Source organism: Lepisma saccharinum, chromosome 12 (assembly GCF_977018435.1).
Source record: "Lepisma saccharinum chromosome 12, izLepSacc3.1, whole genome shotgun sequence".
Classification (NCBI taxonomy): Eukaryota; Metazoa; Arthropoda; class Insecta; order Zygentoma; family Lepismatidae; genus Lepisma; species Lepisma saccharinum.
In genome coordinates, this window is record NC_139240.1 from 42044744 (window position 1) to 42058368 (window position 13625).

Genomic DNA, 13625 nt, shown 5'->3' on the forward strand with positions numbered 1-13625 from the left:
CCGAAATACATATATGTATGGGGTTGTTCCTGAGTAAACAAAAAATGATCGATCAGACAATTCGATTATTGATGGCGGGGAAAGAACTTCCGGTTTGGCGAATTTTCCAATGTAAACAAGTGGAATGTGGATCGTCACCGGGCTTATTTTCTTATAAAAGATCGGAAACAAAATGGATCAATTGAAATGTTTGCGTGATATAGAGAAACAAAGGTACCTAGAAAAGAGTGGCAATTTCCCGGATCCTTTGGATGCAGATTATAAGGGACAATACTAATATTTTCCAAGGCAAGGCTGATCTTCTACCATCAGTTGATTTGACTTTGAAAAGACTTTTCCAGGTTGAAATGAAGCTTACACTAATTATAAACATTGAAATACTTAAATTACAACAGTAAAATAAATAATATCAATTACTACGGTTAAAATTATTGTTATACACTAATAATATACATATACATAATTAAATACATTTTATTCGAATTTTATTATTATTGTTGTTGTTTATTATGTATTATCATGCTATTCGATTCACAAGCCGAGTGAATATCCAGCACAACTATTTTCCTTTAATACTTTTACATTTCATAGTTACTACACTGAAATGAACAGTCATTCTATTTTGTTATTAACTTTTGCAAGCGTCGTTCAAGAAAGGACTTTAGAAGTTAGAAAAAATACTCACAAAGTTTATATTGTGTGACCTCATCTAAAATTATAATTTTTCGAATTCTGAAAACTATGGAACCATGTATTCTTTGAATTAAATGGTAGAATATGAAAAAATATCCTGGTTCCTGTATTTTTCACTCATTGTTTTGGATCTAATGCATATTTTACATTGATTACTCTGTTCGAATACTAACCAAGTGAGCTTTATTTCTGTTATTAACAATAAAAATAACAAACTTCCTGCTGTTTTGCAACTTGAAATGAAGAATGCCAATTTCCAGAGGTGGAGGAGAAGGGGTTGACTGATCTACCGACGCCCACGCAGAGAGCGCTTATCAACAACCAAAAGGCAAATGCGTTATATATAATATGATTAATGATTATAAATAATTCCAACTTTTAAATTTAATCAACACGTGTGCGTTAGACAATTATAATTTTCGAAACACGTAAAATATTTTAATTTGATTTGATGAAGTGCCGACCTACTCCCTCGTGTTTGTGTCCAATCTTTTCCCTTTACTGCCAAAGTCCACTGATCTTTCCGTATCGGGTCTGTCTGAAAACGATGCATAGATACCTGAGAACAATTGTTTGTTCCCTATCTCATGTTGAAACCAAAAGCCACACAAATATTGTCGCCTTTTCTGAAGACATTGCCTTTACACCTTTGAATTCAATGTTATTCTTTTAAAAACCGGAAGTGCAGTCCCCGCCAGCTCCAAAGGAAGCACAGAAATGTAAACATCCGGTGAATAGCTACCTATCTCTATACATGTCTTATTCTCTAAAAGCTCGTAAATACAAACCTCAAGTAATTTCTTTGTGAGGTTTCAAGAATCTTGATTGTCAATATCTAAATCTAAATACAGCACTGGTAAGATATTCGGTCTGTAATGATTAACATATCTTACCATACTGGTAGTCAGGACTACAGCAAGGCATTCCAACAGTCGATCATGATATCATACTGGCCAAATTATCACCCTACTTTAACTTTTCCAACGATTGCCACTAATTGCTACCGCAAGTGTAGACGTCACCGCACGTCATTGAGATAGGTCTAGGTCTTCTAGCGGAGGTAAAATTTATACATTCTGCCTCTCAATAATTAATGTTAAAGGAAGAAGAAAGTTGATTTTTTTTTTATTGTGCCCTGTGCCCTCCCTCAATAGATCGAAGTGAAAGAAAAAAAATTTATGTAGTGGTAGTACATTCCTACAACCGTGCAAAGTTTCGTTGAAATCAGACTGATACTTCTTGAGTATAAAATTATAACATTATGTAAGGCAGCAGTGTTGCCAGCTTCGGAACACTGTGCGGAATTTTGCTTCTAGCATCGGGCTTATGGACGCTGGGTGGATCAAATTTGGAGGGAAGCACTACAAAAGACCACTCTATGAAGATATGTAATGCTCGTGCCGCAACTTTGGGAAGAAAAAAAAATATTACGAGGCTCGGAAAATTTTACGTAATTACGGAAAATTTCGAACTTTATACCTTTGATCCAGTTTCCCCTCTGGACCCTTAATTGTCGGATGTTACTTAAAATGTTGCTTTTTGATCATTCTTGCATTTATAATTTAAATTGTTCAAAAAATCCAGTCGTTGAGAAGTTACAGCCTTTTATCTCAATTTATCCAAAGTAACAAAAGGGCTTTTCGAACGGCGCTTGTTAATAATAGTAACAATGTACGTATTGTTTTGTAATTCGAGTATATAATACCTTTAGAATTAACTAATGAACAAAAAAGACAGAACTGAAATAGTGTATAGATTTCAAGAAATGTAGCGTTAATTGCTGCCGTGTGCTAACACATGGTCGGGGCAAGTTTCGACAATCGGGCCTTTGCCCCGCGTCCCTTCTGAATTCTTAATTGTCGAAAGTTGCTTAAAATGTTGCCTTTTACTCAATTCTTCCTTGTAAAATGTACAATTTACAAAAAGGTGCAGTATTTTAGAAGTTATAGCCACTTTTATAAATCTATCCCATAATAATACGACGGTAACGAAGGCAAACTAAGAAAATAAGGACTTTTACAAACTTCGCTTGTTAATAGTAGCAACAATGGATATATTGTTTTGTAATTCGAGTATGTCATACCTTCATATGCATACTAAAGATAAAAATGAGATCTGAAATACCATGTGTAGTTTTTCAAAAAATGGCGCATTAATTATTCCCGCGCGCTGCTTGTTGAAATATCGACCATCCGTCCTCAGCGCGTATACATTTAGTGGCCGAAATTTCGACCATCCGGACACTAAAATATCACAAACCATGCAGGCACGTATCCAAGGAGGGGGCTTAGGGGGCTCAAGCCCCCCCCGAAAGTTTTCGGTTTACACTAGATAAAATGAGGTTTTTGGTTTCTTGTGGTGTGAAATAAGATAATGTGACGATAATTTAAGGGGATAAATAATTATCGAGGCAATACGGGGAATGTTCGGTATACTTGTTATTGTTAATAGTGCGTATCCAAGGTGGAAATCAGGGGCTCGAGCCCCTCCCCCCCTTTAGGATTTTTTCCTGTTCACACTACATAAAATTAGGATTGAATAACGTGATGATAATTTGAGAGAAATAATTATCCAGAAAAGACGGAGAGTGTTCTATAATCCTGTTATTGTTACTAGCGCGTATCCAAGGTGGGGATCAGGTGGCTCGAGCCCCCCTCCCTAGGAAAATAAATTTTTCAGTTTACACTAGATAAAATTAGGTTCTTGTTTTCTTGAATAATGTGACGATAATTTAAGGAGATACAATTATCGAGGCAAGACGAAGAATGTTCTAGAACCCTGTTATTGTTAATAGCGCGTATCCAAGGTGGGAATCAGTGGGCTCGAGGCTGCCCCCCACACACACCTTCAGGAAATATTTCTGTTTACATTAGATAAAATTAAGATTTGGCTTCTTGAATAATATGACGATAATTTACGGAGAGAAATACTTATCAAGGCAAGACGGAGAATGTTCTATAACCATGTTGTTGATAATATTGCACGTAAATTTTTCCTGAGCTTTCAGTATTGTTGCAGCAAACTTGAGCACTATGTAGAGACTTGTCAGCATTTGGAAGCTGCACAGCAAAGGTATCGCCACACGTAGAGCGATTCGTTGTAATTTTTAATCTCTGGAAGGCGCGAAATGGAATGTTCTTGAATAAGAGGAGTCGAACCACTGGCAATATTTATAAATCGTTTATCTGCGCAACGTTCTAGAATATAATGAGGATATAAATACGCGTTAATTAGAACCATTCCTAAATATAAATTCTTTGACCGAACCTTGGATCCAATGAGAAAAATGGCGTTCTCTCTGACATTTCCTTTTAAGCGTTCAATTCAAGGACTTGTTCATGATTTATTTGATCGATTTAAAGGTGCTTTACTTCAGTGTCTAATACGAAATTATAAAAACTTCTGGTGAGTTGATTTTTAAAAATGTGTCCGAGATAAAGAGTGGCGTGCCAACGATTTTCGGCAGGGAGAGGGGTTACGCATTCTATTTTTGGTGGTCAGTCCTCATTTTGCCATATTTTCCTGTTTTTGACGTTATTTTTTTAAGGACTGTGTCAAATGGGGTTATGACACCACCAACCCTCCCTTGGGCACGTCACTGGAGATACCTAAATGATGAAACATTTGATCATATTGGGAGAAGAAACATTAGGTGTGTTGGGAACGGAAGGGTTTTCACTGCGCAATAATTGTTTCGCGATCCAGCTGTATTCTATAGAAGACTTCCTTTGTTTCGTGCCGATATATGACAAGACTGCGGAAGCTGTGACATACAATTTTGAACACTTGCGAGTGTTTAGGCCTGAATATGAACAATTTGGTGGGTTTCGGCTTTTAAAAGAGCTGCAAACATGGGAGGACAAGACACATTAGTGGTGTTCAGGTTCGAATCAGAGAAATATTCGAGAACTGTCTGCGTCCAGTTCGGAGCACACAGTTTGAATCTCGTGTTGTCGAGTGGATTGATTATCCATCCCGTGCTTCGTAAAAACACTTTTGGTTACCTGGTACACAGATGTTTCGATGCCTGATGAGAAGAAATGGACGAACATAAATACTAAGATGGTTCCGGCAGACAAGGTCAATGGAAACTGAGGAGTCGAGTGGTAAAAAATGTTCCGATTTCACGTTCAGATTAAAATCACAGGCTTAAACAGTGGTGACGATTTAGGGGATAGTTACTTCCCATTTTTTTGCCTCAATACTATGGCCTCTTAATGCTAAGCCTTGTCTAACAAGAGAAAGTAAACTTTCCTTGCACCCCCTCCCCACCCACCGGTTTTGGAACCAAATTGCCACCACTGACCTTAAACATATAATTGTGAGGTTCTATCTATACCCCTAAACAAATGTGTTCAGCCCCCCCCGAAAGGAATTCCTGGATACGTGCCTGAAACCATGGCATATGATTAAGAAGAAAATATCGAATGACGAACATAAAATGTCGGTGCTTGGTATAGTACAGGCGGGGGAACCACAATCCCGCCTTGGGTGCAACAATATGTAGCAATAGAATGTTCAAAAACGATCCACAGAATGTAGAAAACTTATCCTTCCTGGATTTTCTAGGGATATCCACTGTACGGACAAATGAATATCTACTGACGGTTTCAGGTTATCTGTGGGATATCCATAATTTTGGCACTAATATCCAGACGACATCCATCAGCTGTATCCTGGACATTTGTGTGCTACCATATCGTATATGGACAGGTTTAACGTATAATTAGATCCCGCCAATAATGAGATGGGAAAACGCAAAAACAGTGATAAAAGTAAAGTATTTTAAGGATGAATCTTGGGTGCATCTATTAGGTTTAGTCAAATAACTTACTTGGCTGATGAAGATAGCAAAGACAGCTGCTGCGAGAGGAAGTATCTTCATATTTACTAGTATATTCTTGCAAGTTTGTCACAAACTGAGTGAGGCTCAAACGTACAAGATATAAAGTGATACGTTCATATTTTGACGTTTTTTCACACTTCCGCTTTAATAATATATTTTTTGCAAGTATGGGAATTTGTCAAGATATTTATCAGTTTCCTTAAAGCTGTCACAACATCCTGTGAGGCCAACTACAACGACACTCTCCTAGAAAAATCGGCCATTTTTCATTCGGCGGTGTTGTGCAACATTTTCATAACAGTGTTACCAAGACCATGCTGATTTACGTTATCAGCACTGACATTTTTGTCCGCTAGGAGTGTTTTCCATATCCTCTTTCCGGACTTGTATGAATGGACATAATTCAATAATGTGTATCTAGGATTCCATCACATTTTCATGTCGACCAATTCTACGAGAGCGTGAGTACGTTGAAAAGATTAATGTTAATGAACACTAAAAAGGTACGAATGCAATGTTGCTCGATGCGCGGATGTTGCACATGTGGTGAATGTAGAGCGGAATGCATATGATGTTTAACCATGTCAGTCAGTATAATTCAAACTCAGTATCAGCACAATAGGTAGCTATGGTGCTATATTGAAAAGGAAATTTCAATTTACATATGCTGATGAATAGTGTTTATGTTCAAACAATAATAAATATTTTTATAATTATAATATTGATAAAAAACTAGAAACAACAAAAATTACAAGAGCATTTATAACAATGCTATACATAAGAAGAAAATATCTCTTTGTTATCTCATTCCGGGATAAAGCAAGTCTTTGTATCCACAATTCTGAGCTTCAGTTTTCAAAATTCATCATCTGACCAAATCACATCCAAACGTAGAACATATAAGTGTCACTCTATGCAACCTTCCTCCAAGCACTCATTTGAGGAACTGTCACTTTTACAAGCCTGCCCGTTAAGGAAGATGAAAACAGATACCTATTCACTGCTTCAAATTCAACATGCCCTCTTTTATACATATCAGTGTCATTCCACAACTTTCGAATCTTTATCAGATTATATCATGATCAAAGTTCATTCAAGTCATAAAAGGCTTCTATATAACTTAAACATCCAAGTTATTATATCATTGCCAAGTTTAATGCTTTAAAAGCAACAATTATTGTAGAAATATATCACCATCCCATATTGCTATATCTGTCCTTATCCTTGTTCCATCTTCAGCTCCCCTCTTTTTTTCTCAAGTCACAGACAACTAGTTCAAGCCAAATTTTTTAGTATGTGCAATCTTCAATTGTTTTTGTTTTATATTTTTGCCCATAAGTGCTTAACAGCTTGAATGCTTGTGTAGTAAATGTACATATTTGCTCTGTTATAGCTATTTTACTATGTATATCACAATATACTTATCTAATGATTACAATTACCATTTTTTGAATGTTGATACAAAATACCAAGTATGACATCATATTATACATTGAACAATTTTAAAGAGTTGACCTTTGTATATAAACCTTGATGCCAATACAAATGTACACAATTTCAATAAATTTAATTATAAATTTGAATGTATCATATCTTTCTTGTCTGAAAGAACACATATGATTGAAGATATTTGTTTTTCATATTGCCAGTCAAAAATAACTGTTATGACTAAATTATTATAAATATTGCACAAATGTGGAACTTTGAACTTAGCCTAACCATTTTCAAATGTTGTTATGACAATGTATTAATTTTATTGTCATAGTACTACCAAGCAAATTGTGCATCACCACGTTTATACTCTTTGTTTTAAGCTCTGAGAGCTTCAAGAATTGAAACAAAATGTCAAACAAGCTGCTAACAACCTCCGCACCTGCATCGTCCCACAAGAGACTGTGTCAGTGGCACAAGTACGTTTTTCATTCATGGGGGCCTACAAAATTCGAGGTCCACACCACAGACATAAGAAATTTCATTTTTAGAACAACACATACGAATTTCCTGCTTTTGTCTGCAAAATAAATATTTTTATTTCTTTAGAATATTATGGTTATTTGAAAGATATGTTTCTTTAACAGGTTTTATTGGGTTGGTGCGAATGAAATGTCCGCTTTGACGTCTGGTGGGAAACTCACCTCAACAACACAACACAGGGATTGACTGAGGTCACGGGTCTAACGTCATAAACTCTGTATACGTCCAGCAAACAGGCTGGAGCACCCAGACAGTCAGGAGGCAGTGTGTTGATGAACAGGGTCATCTGAAAGTGCACCATGGAGAACACACAATTGCGAGTGATTTGTCTTTATGAATTCAAACTGGGACATTCTGCTCAGCAAGCCGCCAAAACCATTAACAGTGCATTTGGGTCAGGAATGGTAAATGAACGCACCATTCGCCGCTGGTTTGTCAAATTTCGTTCCGGTGACACAGCATTGCAAAATGAACCCAGTGGCCATCGACCAACATCATGTTCGGATGAGCTCCTCAGGAACGCCGTGGAAGCGGACCCTCGGAAAAGTGTTCGTGCCATTGCAGACGACTTAGGCATACACCATACCACTGTCGTTCGGCGGCTCCGTGCGATCGGTAAAGTGAAAAAGTTGGACTCATGGGTACCACATGATTTGACACCGGTCAACAAGACTCGCCGCCTGGAGGTGTGCAGTTCTCTGAGTGTAAGGAATAACTGGGATGGTTTCCTGCATCGGATTGTCACTTCAGATGAAAAATGGATCTGCTATGACAATCATAAACGATCAGGACAATGGTTGGATCGTGATCAACGTCCAGGGCGGCTTGCGAAACCACCTCTCCACCCACGGAAGGCGTTGTTGCTGGTATGGTGGTCTATGGCGGGTGTGATCCATCATGTCTCAGGCGAGGTGAAACCATCAATGCAAATTGTTACAGTGCTGAACTCCATGAAATGCACCACAAACTTCTCCGCAAGCATCCAGCAATGGTCCACAGACATGGTGTCCTCGTGTTGCACGACAATGCTCGCCCACATGTCGCGCAAAGGACGGTGCAGGCTCTCCAGGAGTTGCAATATGAAACCCTCATCCAGCATATTCTCCCAACGTATCTTCCACTGACTACCATCTCTTCCGGTATCTCGATCACTTCCTGACAGGGAAGACCTTCGCTGATGATCGGGCGATGCAACATGCCGTTGAGGAGATCCTTGCGACGCAGACTCCAGACTTCTTTCGCCATGGAATTCAATTGTTGGCTGAGCGATGACAAAAGTGTGTGTCTGCAGACGGCGATTATTTTGATTAACCAGGAATTGTAGTTTTGAAATTTTTGGCCTTTGGCAATGACGCACCTGGGCCGGACATTTCATTCGCACCAACCCAATAAAAACATATTTCCGGAACAGATAAAACCCTGAACCTTGTTCTAGGCTAATTCGAAATTTAATGAAACAACAAACCAGAAGTTCGTATATGAAAATTGCGAGCAAACGTCATCTATTCATTTTAACGTCTACTAAACATCTCCCCTCCATTTCAACTGGTGAGTTCATTCTCGTTTTTGTCTCGAGTTGTGTCCTTTCTTGTTCTCGTCTCGATCTCGACTCAAAACGTTGACAGAAGTTTTCTTGTGGTCCAAATTATGCTGAGATAAGCTAATCGGGACTGGATGGAAATCCAGTTTAAGGTATAATTCTAACCACTGTGCAATTTGCCTCCCGGATCGATCTCGGGACACCTGGGGTAAAAAAAAAATCGTTATCTCGTATCGAGTCATGAAATATATACAATGTGTCACGGCACAAAGTCTCATAACGTATAGAGCGTATTAATGCAAACAATTTTTCTCAATAACGTTTTTCTGCCTCATGTCTCGTTTCGACGCTGCGAATCCTCGACATTCCGAATTTTTGTCTTGAATATATGACACCAGGCAGCACAGATCACTATTATAACTACTTGATTGATTACCTTTGTAGTGACGCTAGAACGCATGCCCGTGTAGCGGGTGGAACCTCGCCGCTTGACTGGGAAATCGTACCCCTTCAATTCAAACGCACAGGCAGTGATCGGAAGTAGCGCGCTACTGTAGCTAGCTACAAAATTTGTAGCTGTAGCGAAGGTACAAAATTCTTGTAGTGTGTAGCGAAATTTTCGCTACAGCTATATTTCCTCTCGGCATTTTGAGGTAAATTTTGTGTGTGGCAACAGTGTAAAAAAATTACAACAATGACACTTACCTGTGTATGAGGTTCACAACGGCAATATGGATAATCCAAATATCCAAGATTATAGATACCCACGTAATTTTCATTACTATGTGAAACATTCGTATATCCAGTGGCAGTATATGGAAAATCCTAATGTCAGATACTCAGATAAAAATATACTAAGATGTCCAACATGTAGATTTCCACCCTTGCAATGGACATTCCCAATCCGAATATGAAATATCTTTTAAATCCAATCATCTTATGGATAATGACACAGAAATGAGACGTGCAAAATATTTTATTCTTATTATAAGGATGTTGCAGGAACATGGTAACTTCAAACTGAAGGAGTGTTTTTGAGGTAGAAACTCTTTGCTGGGGAGAAATATGCCTCGTTGAAACACCCCCCCCCCCCGGATCCAAAATAATGTCTGGCTTGTTCCTCCCTGGAAAAATCCTGAGGACGTCCATGCTGTAAACGACAGCAAAGCGTTATTGCTGTGTAATATACAAGTATCTTATAAAAACTAAATATGCTGACCAAGGCAGTAATTTATTTTATTAAGCCTCGGCTGGATGTTTCTCTCAACAGCTGAAAACTGCTTCTCCTTCTATTGACAAAATCTTCTAACATATGCTTCCAATTTCGATGATACTCTGCAAGGCTTTTCTAGAAGGATACACGGAGGGATGTAATGATACAAAAATCAATTTGGGATTCTAGTTTAGCGTACAAAAAATTGGAAATTCAGCATTAATTGGATCTGAAACCAGCTTTAAATGGGGCGTTTGAAGAGTTTAAAACCATTTTAGCATTTAAGTTCAACATTGTGCATCTTAGTGTCGTGAATTTATATAGATAATTCTAAGCGTTTGCACAATATCTTCAACAGAAATTACATAATTTTATTAAAAAAAAGACAAGTATTTAGTTCCCACGCCTTCTGCAAGTTCGAGGATTTTCCGCTTATGTCGCTGCTGTCGCTTCTGGGCAAGCAACCCTCTGAATGTGTATTCTCCCATCTGCGGCACCGGTCATGTGCCGCTCGGAGCGGAGGAGGGGGAGGGGGATGGTTTCACACCGCAATTTGTAAACTTATCTTGCTTTGACATCTGGTTTATGTTTTGTCCGCGCAAAGAACTTGGAAACTCAGGGAAGTGCATTCATTCCTTCAGTGGGTGGCTACTTTCAAAATACAAGACAGACAGTCTTGGAAGTCGAGGAAGTGAATCGCCTTCACTTAGTTTACACAAATTACGTCGGTTCGTACAAGTCTGATCCGAAACAAGAAAGCCAGTTACTTCGTTGACTTACTCTGTGATTCTATCCGATTTTTTTTACATATCTAGGTTATATGCATCATTATGGGAATTGAAGAAAATGTAGGATGGAAGAGGGTGGTTCAGAGATTCCCATTTTCGCATTTTGACTTTTGTTTTTACCTAATACAATAATTATACTTATACTAAATCATTTGCGCCGCGCTGAGACCCAAGAACTGACATTTTAATTTATTGAGGCTCAAAATAAATAACAAAATAAACATTTAAATTAACGTTCATCATCATATTATTATTATTATAAAACGTAAAGCGCAAAATTTAATAGGACGACAATGCTCTGTGTGAGTTTGGTGTGGAGTAACAAAATTTTAATAAATTTATTTCCAAATCATGAATTTCATTTGAAATTAATTATCTCCCTGATCGCATAGTGGTAACGTTATCACCTTGTAATCAAGGGTTCCCGGGTTAGGGTCCCACTTTAAACTGTAGGTCCAATCCCAATTAGCCTATCTGTGCATAAAATAGGACTTAATACAAAAATTAATGTAAGATTATGTAAAAATTGACAATTTTGACTGACGTGTCGGCGTTAAATGAACCTAAAAATTAAATGACAAATTACACAAAAATAACAGAAAAATTACGAAGGGGAAAATTTATGTTACTGGTTGGAAGATGTAGAGGCTGGGGAAAATGAGACAGGAGACACTTACCTGGAATCCCCTTTAATTTGAACAGTGACTTGACATTGGTAACATTAACTAAGGAAGCATTCATTCATTAACTGACATTCGAGCCTATAGGACTTATGACATTACGGTGCATCACAGTCAGAAATCTGGAGAAATCTTAATATTTAGTTACAAGTGGGATCCAAACCACTCCTTCGGAAGAGACGTGTCTTCACCGGCTATTAAACCCGGGGCCCTCTGATTACAAGGTGTTACCTTGAAGCTACCTGGGAAGCCCTCCTTAGTAATGCATAATATTTGAATACAATTGAATTGTGTTCCTTTTCCAGCAGTTTAGCGAGTAAAATTTTAAAATTTCACTTACACTCGAAACTAGGGCGACTTTTTTTTCGCCTCATTTGAGCTGGAATGATACTTGGGAGAGTCTAGAACTTGTAATACAGAAAACTAACTTTTATTTATAACTCTTTTATCTCTGTGTGTGTAAAACCATAGTATTTTTTTCACGATTAGGTCTCTTCAGATATAGAGCTTCCTTCATTTCTTGCCCTTCTCTTTCTCTCTCCACTTGCTCGTTCTCTATTTCGCTTTCTACCTTTTGCTTCTGTTTCTCATTCTCTCATTCTATAGTTTTTTCTGTATGCCTATCTTTTTGTTTCTCTTCCTTCCTTTATCTCTTTGTCGTTCTGTACTGTTTCTTTTCTTTGTTCCTTTTCTCACTCCACCGTGAGAAATGTTTATCTTCATTTCTCTCAATCGACCCCTTCCTCTGTTATTATAGTCTGTTTTGGTTGGTTTTCCTCTTCCTTTTCCTCTCTTTTAGTCTGTTTTGCCTCTTTATTCCCACTGGAGGCACATGGCACAGTGGTTCGGATCCCACTTTAAACTGTAGGTCCACTCCCGATTAGCCTTTCTGTGCATAAAGTGGACTTAAAACCACAAATCAATCAATCAATCAATCTTTATTTTCACTTTCATTCTCTATCCTTTGGTTTTTAAGCATCACGCTCCAGCCTCCTTTAGCCTACCCCGCCCCTTGGGGTGTCGTCCTTCAATGGTACCTGTTTATTTGAGAATGGGTGAACCCCAGAGCCGCTTTATGAAGAGAGAAGGCCGCAAAAATCCGACCTCACAAAACACGCCCAGGAACCTAATCTTAGTTTCCAGCAGGCCAGTGAGACGCCCAGCCGACTTTACAAAGGGAAAACTTCCCTGTTATTGTCCTTCAATACTTCTTTTTCTTCTTCTTCTTCTTTTTTTTTTTTGGAAATCAACTTTAATCTCTATTTTTTCATTCCAAAATGAATAATTTCGGAGAATTACCTTGGCTTTTCTGTCACTTTTGAGCCGAGGACTATTTAGGGGAGGGAGATCCAGAGGGCATTGCCATACGCAGAGGGGGTGCTAAAGGAGCTACAGCCCCCCCCCCGAAATTTTTAGAAAATAAAAAAATTCAAATGAAGGTAGTAATAAAGTCGAAAAAACTCAAAATGAACCCCAATAACCATTTTTGTGTTTGAATTACTTTTAAAACGAAGGATTAAAATGGTAATTTGAGCTCATACGAAATGAAAATAAAACACCAACACTGAAATGGATTTACGGCAATGTATTCTATGATTCAACCAAATATTTAATCTGCCTCTGTTCAGTAAAGGTTAGATTCATGACACGGAACCCGCATTCACATTCAATTGTAGATATTGGTACAATTTCAATTGAATTCATATAATCCTTGACCTTGAGTGAGGTGAAAATGTGTCTTGGCTGACATGATTCCATAAATAACACGTTCTTAATCGTCTAAATGCCATGTGTGTGTATTTAATAGGACCATATTCATATTCAATAAATATTCGATCCTTGATCTATTTGACATTCATTTCTCATTTCATTTTTTTGCGATATTAACTAC

The 13625-nt window shown here is 37.9% G+C and overlaps 1 protein-coding gene across 2 annotated transcripts in view; it reads right to left on the reverse strand.

The window, feature by feature from the left end:
* Positions 1-13625, reverse strand: part of LOC145996450 (uncharacterized) — a 68501-nt gene that overhangs the window by 30547 nt on the left and 24329 nt on the right. Inside the window, exon 1 of one of the 2 annotated variants that reach the window (XM_083132938.1) lies at positions 5528-5630. The exons of the other annotated variant lie outside the window; for it this stretch is intronic. Coding sequence (XP_082989064.1) covers positions 5528-5578 — 51 coding nt within the window. The 5' untranslated portion in view covers positions 5579-5630. Of the gene's footprint in view, positions 1-5527; positions 5631-13625 lie in introns of those variants that run through there. 2 annotated transcript variants of the gene reach the window in all.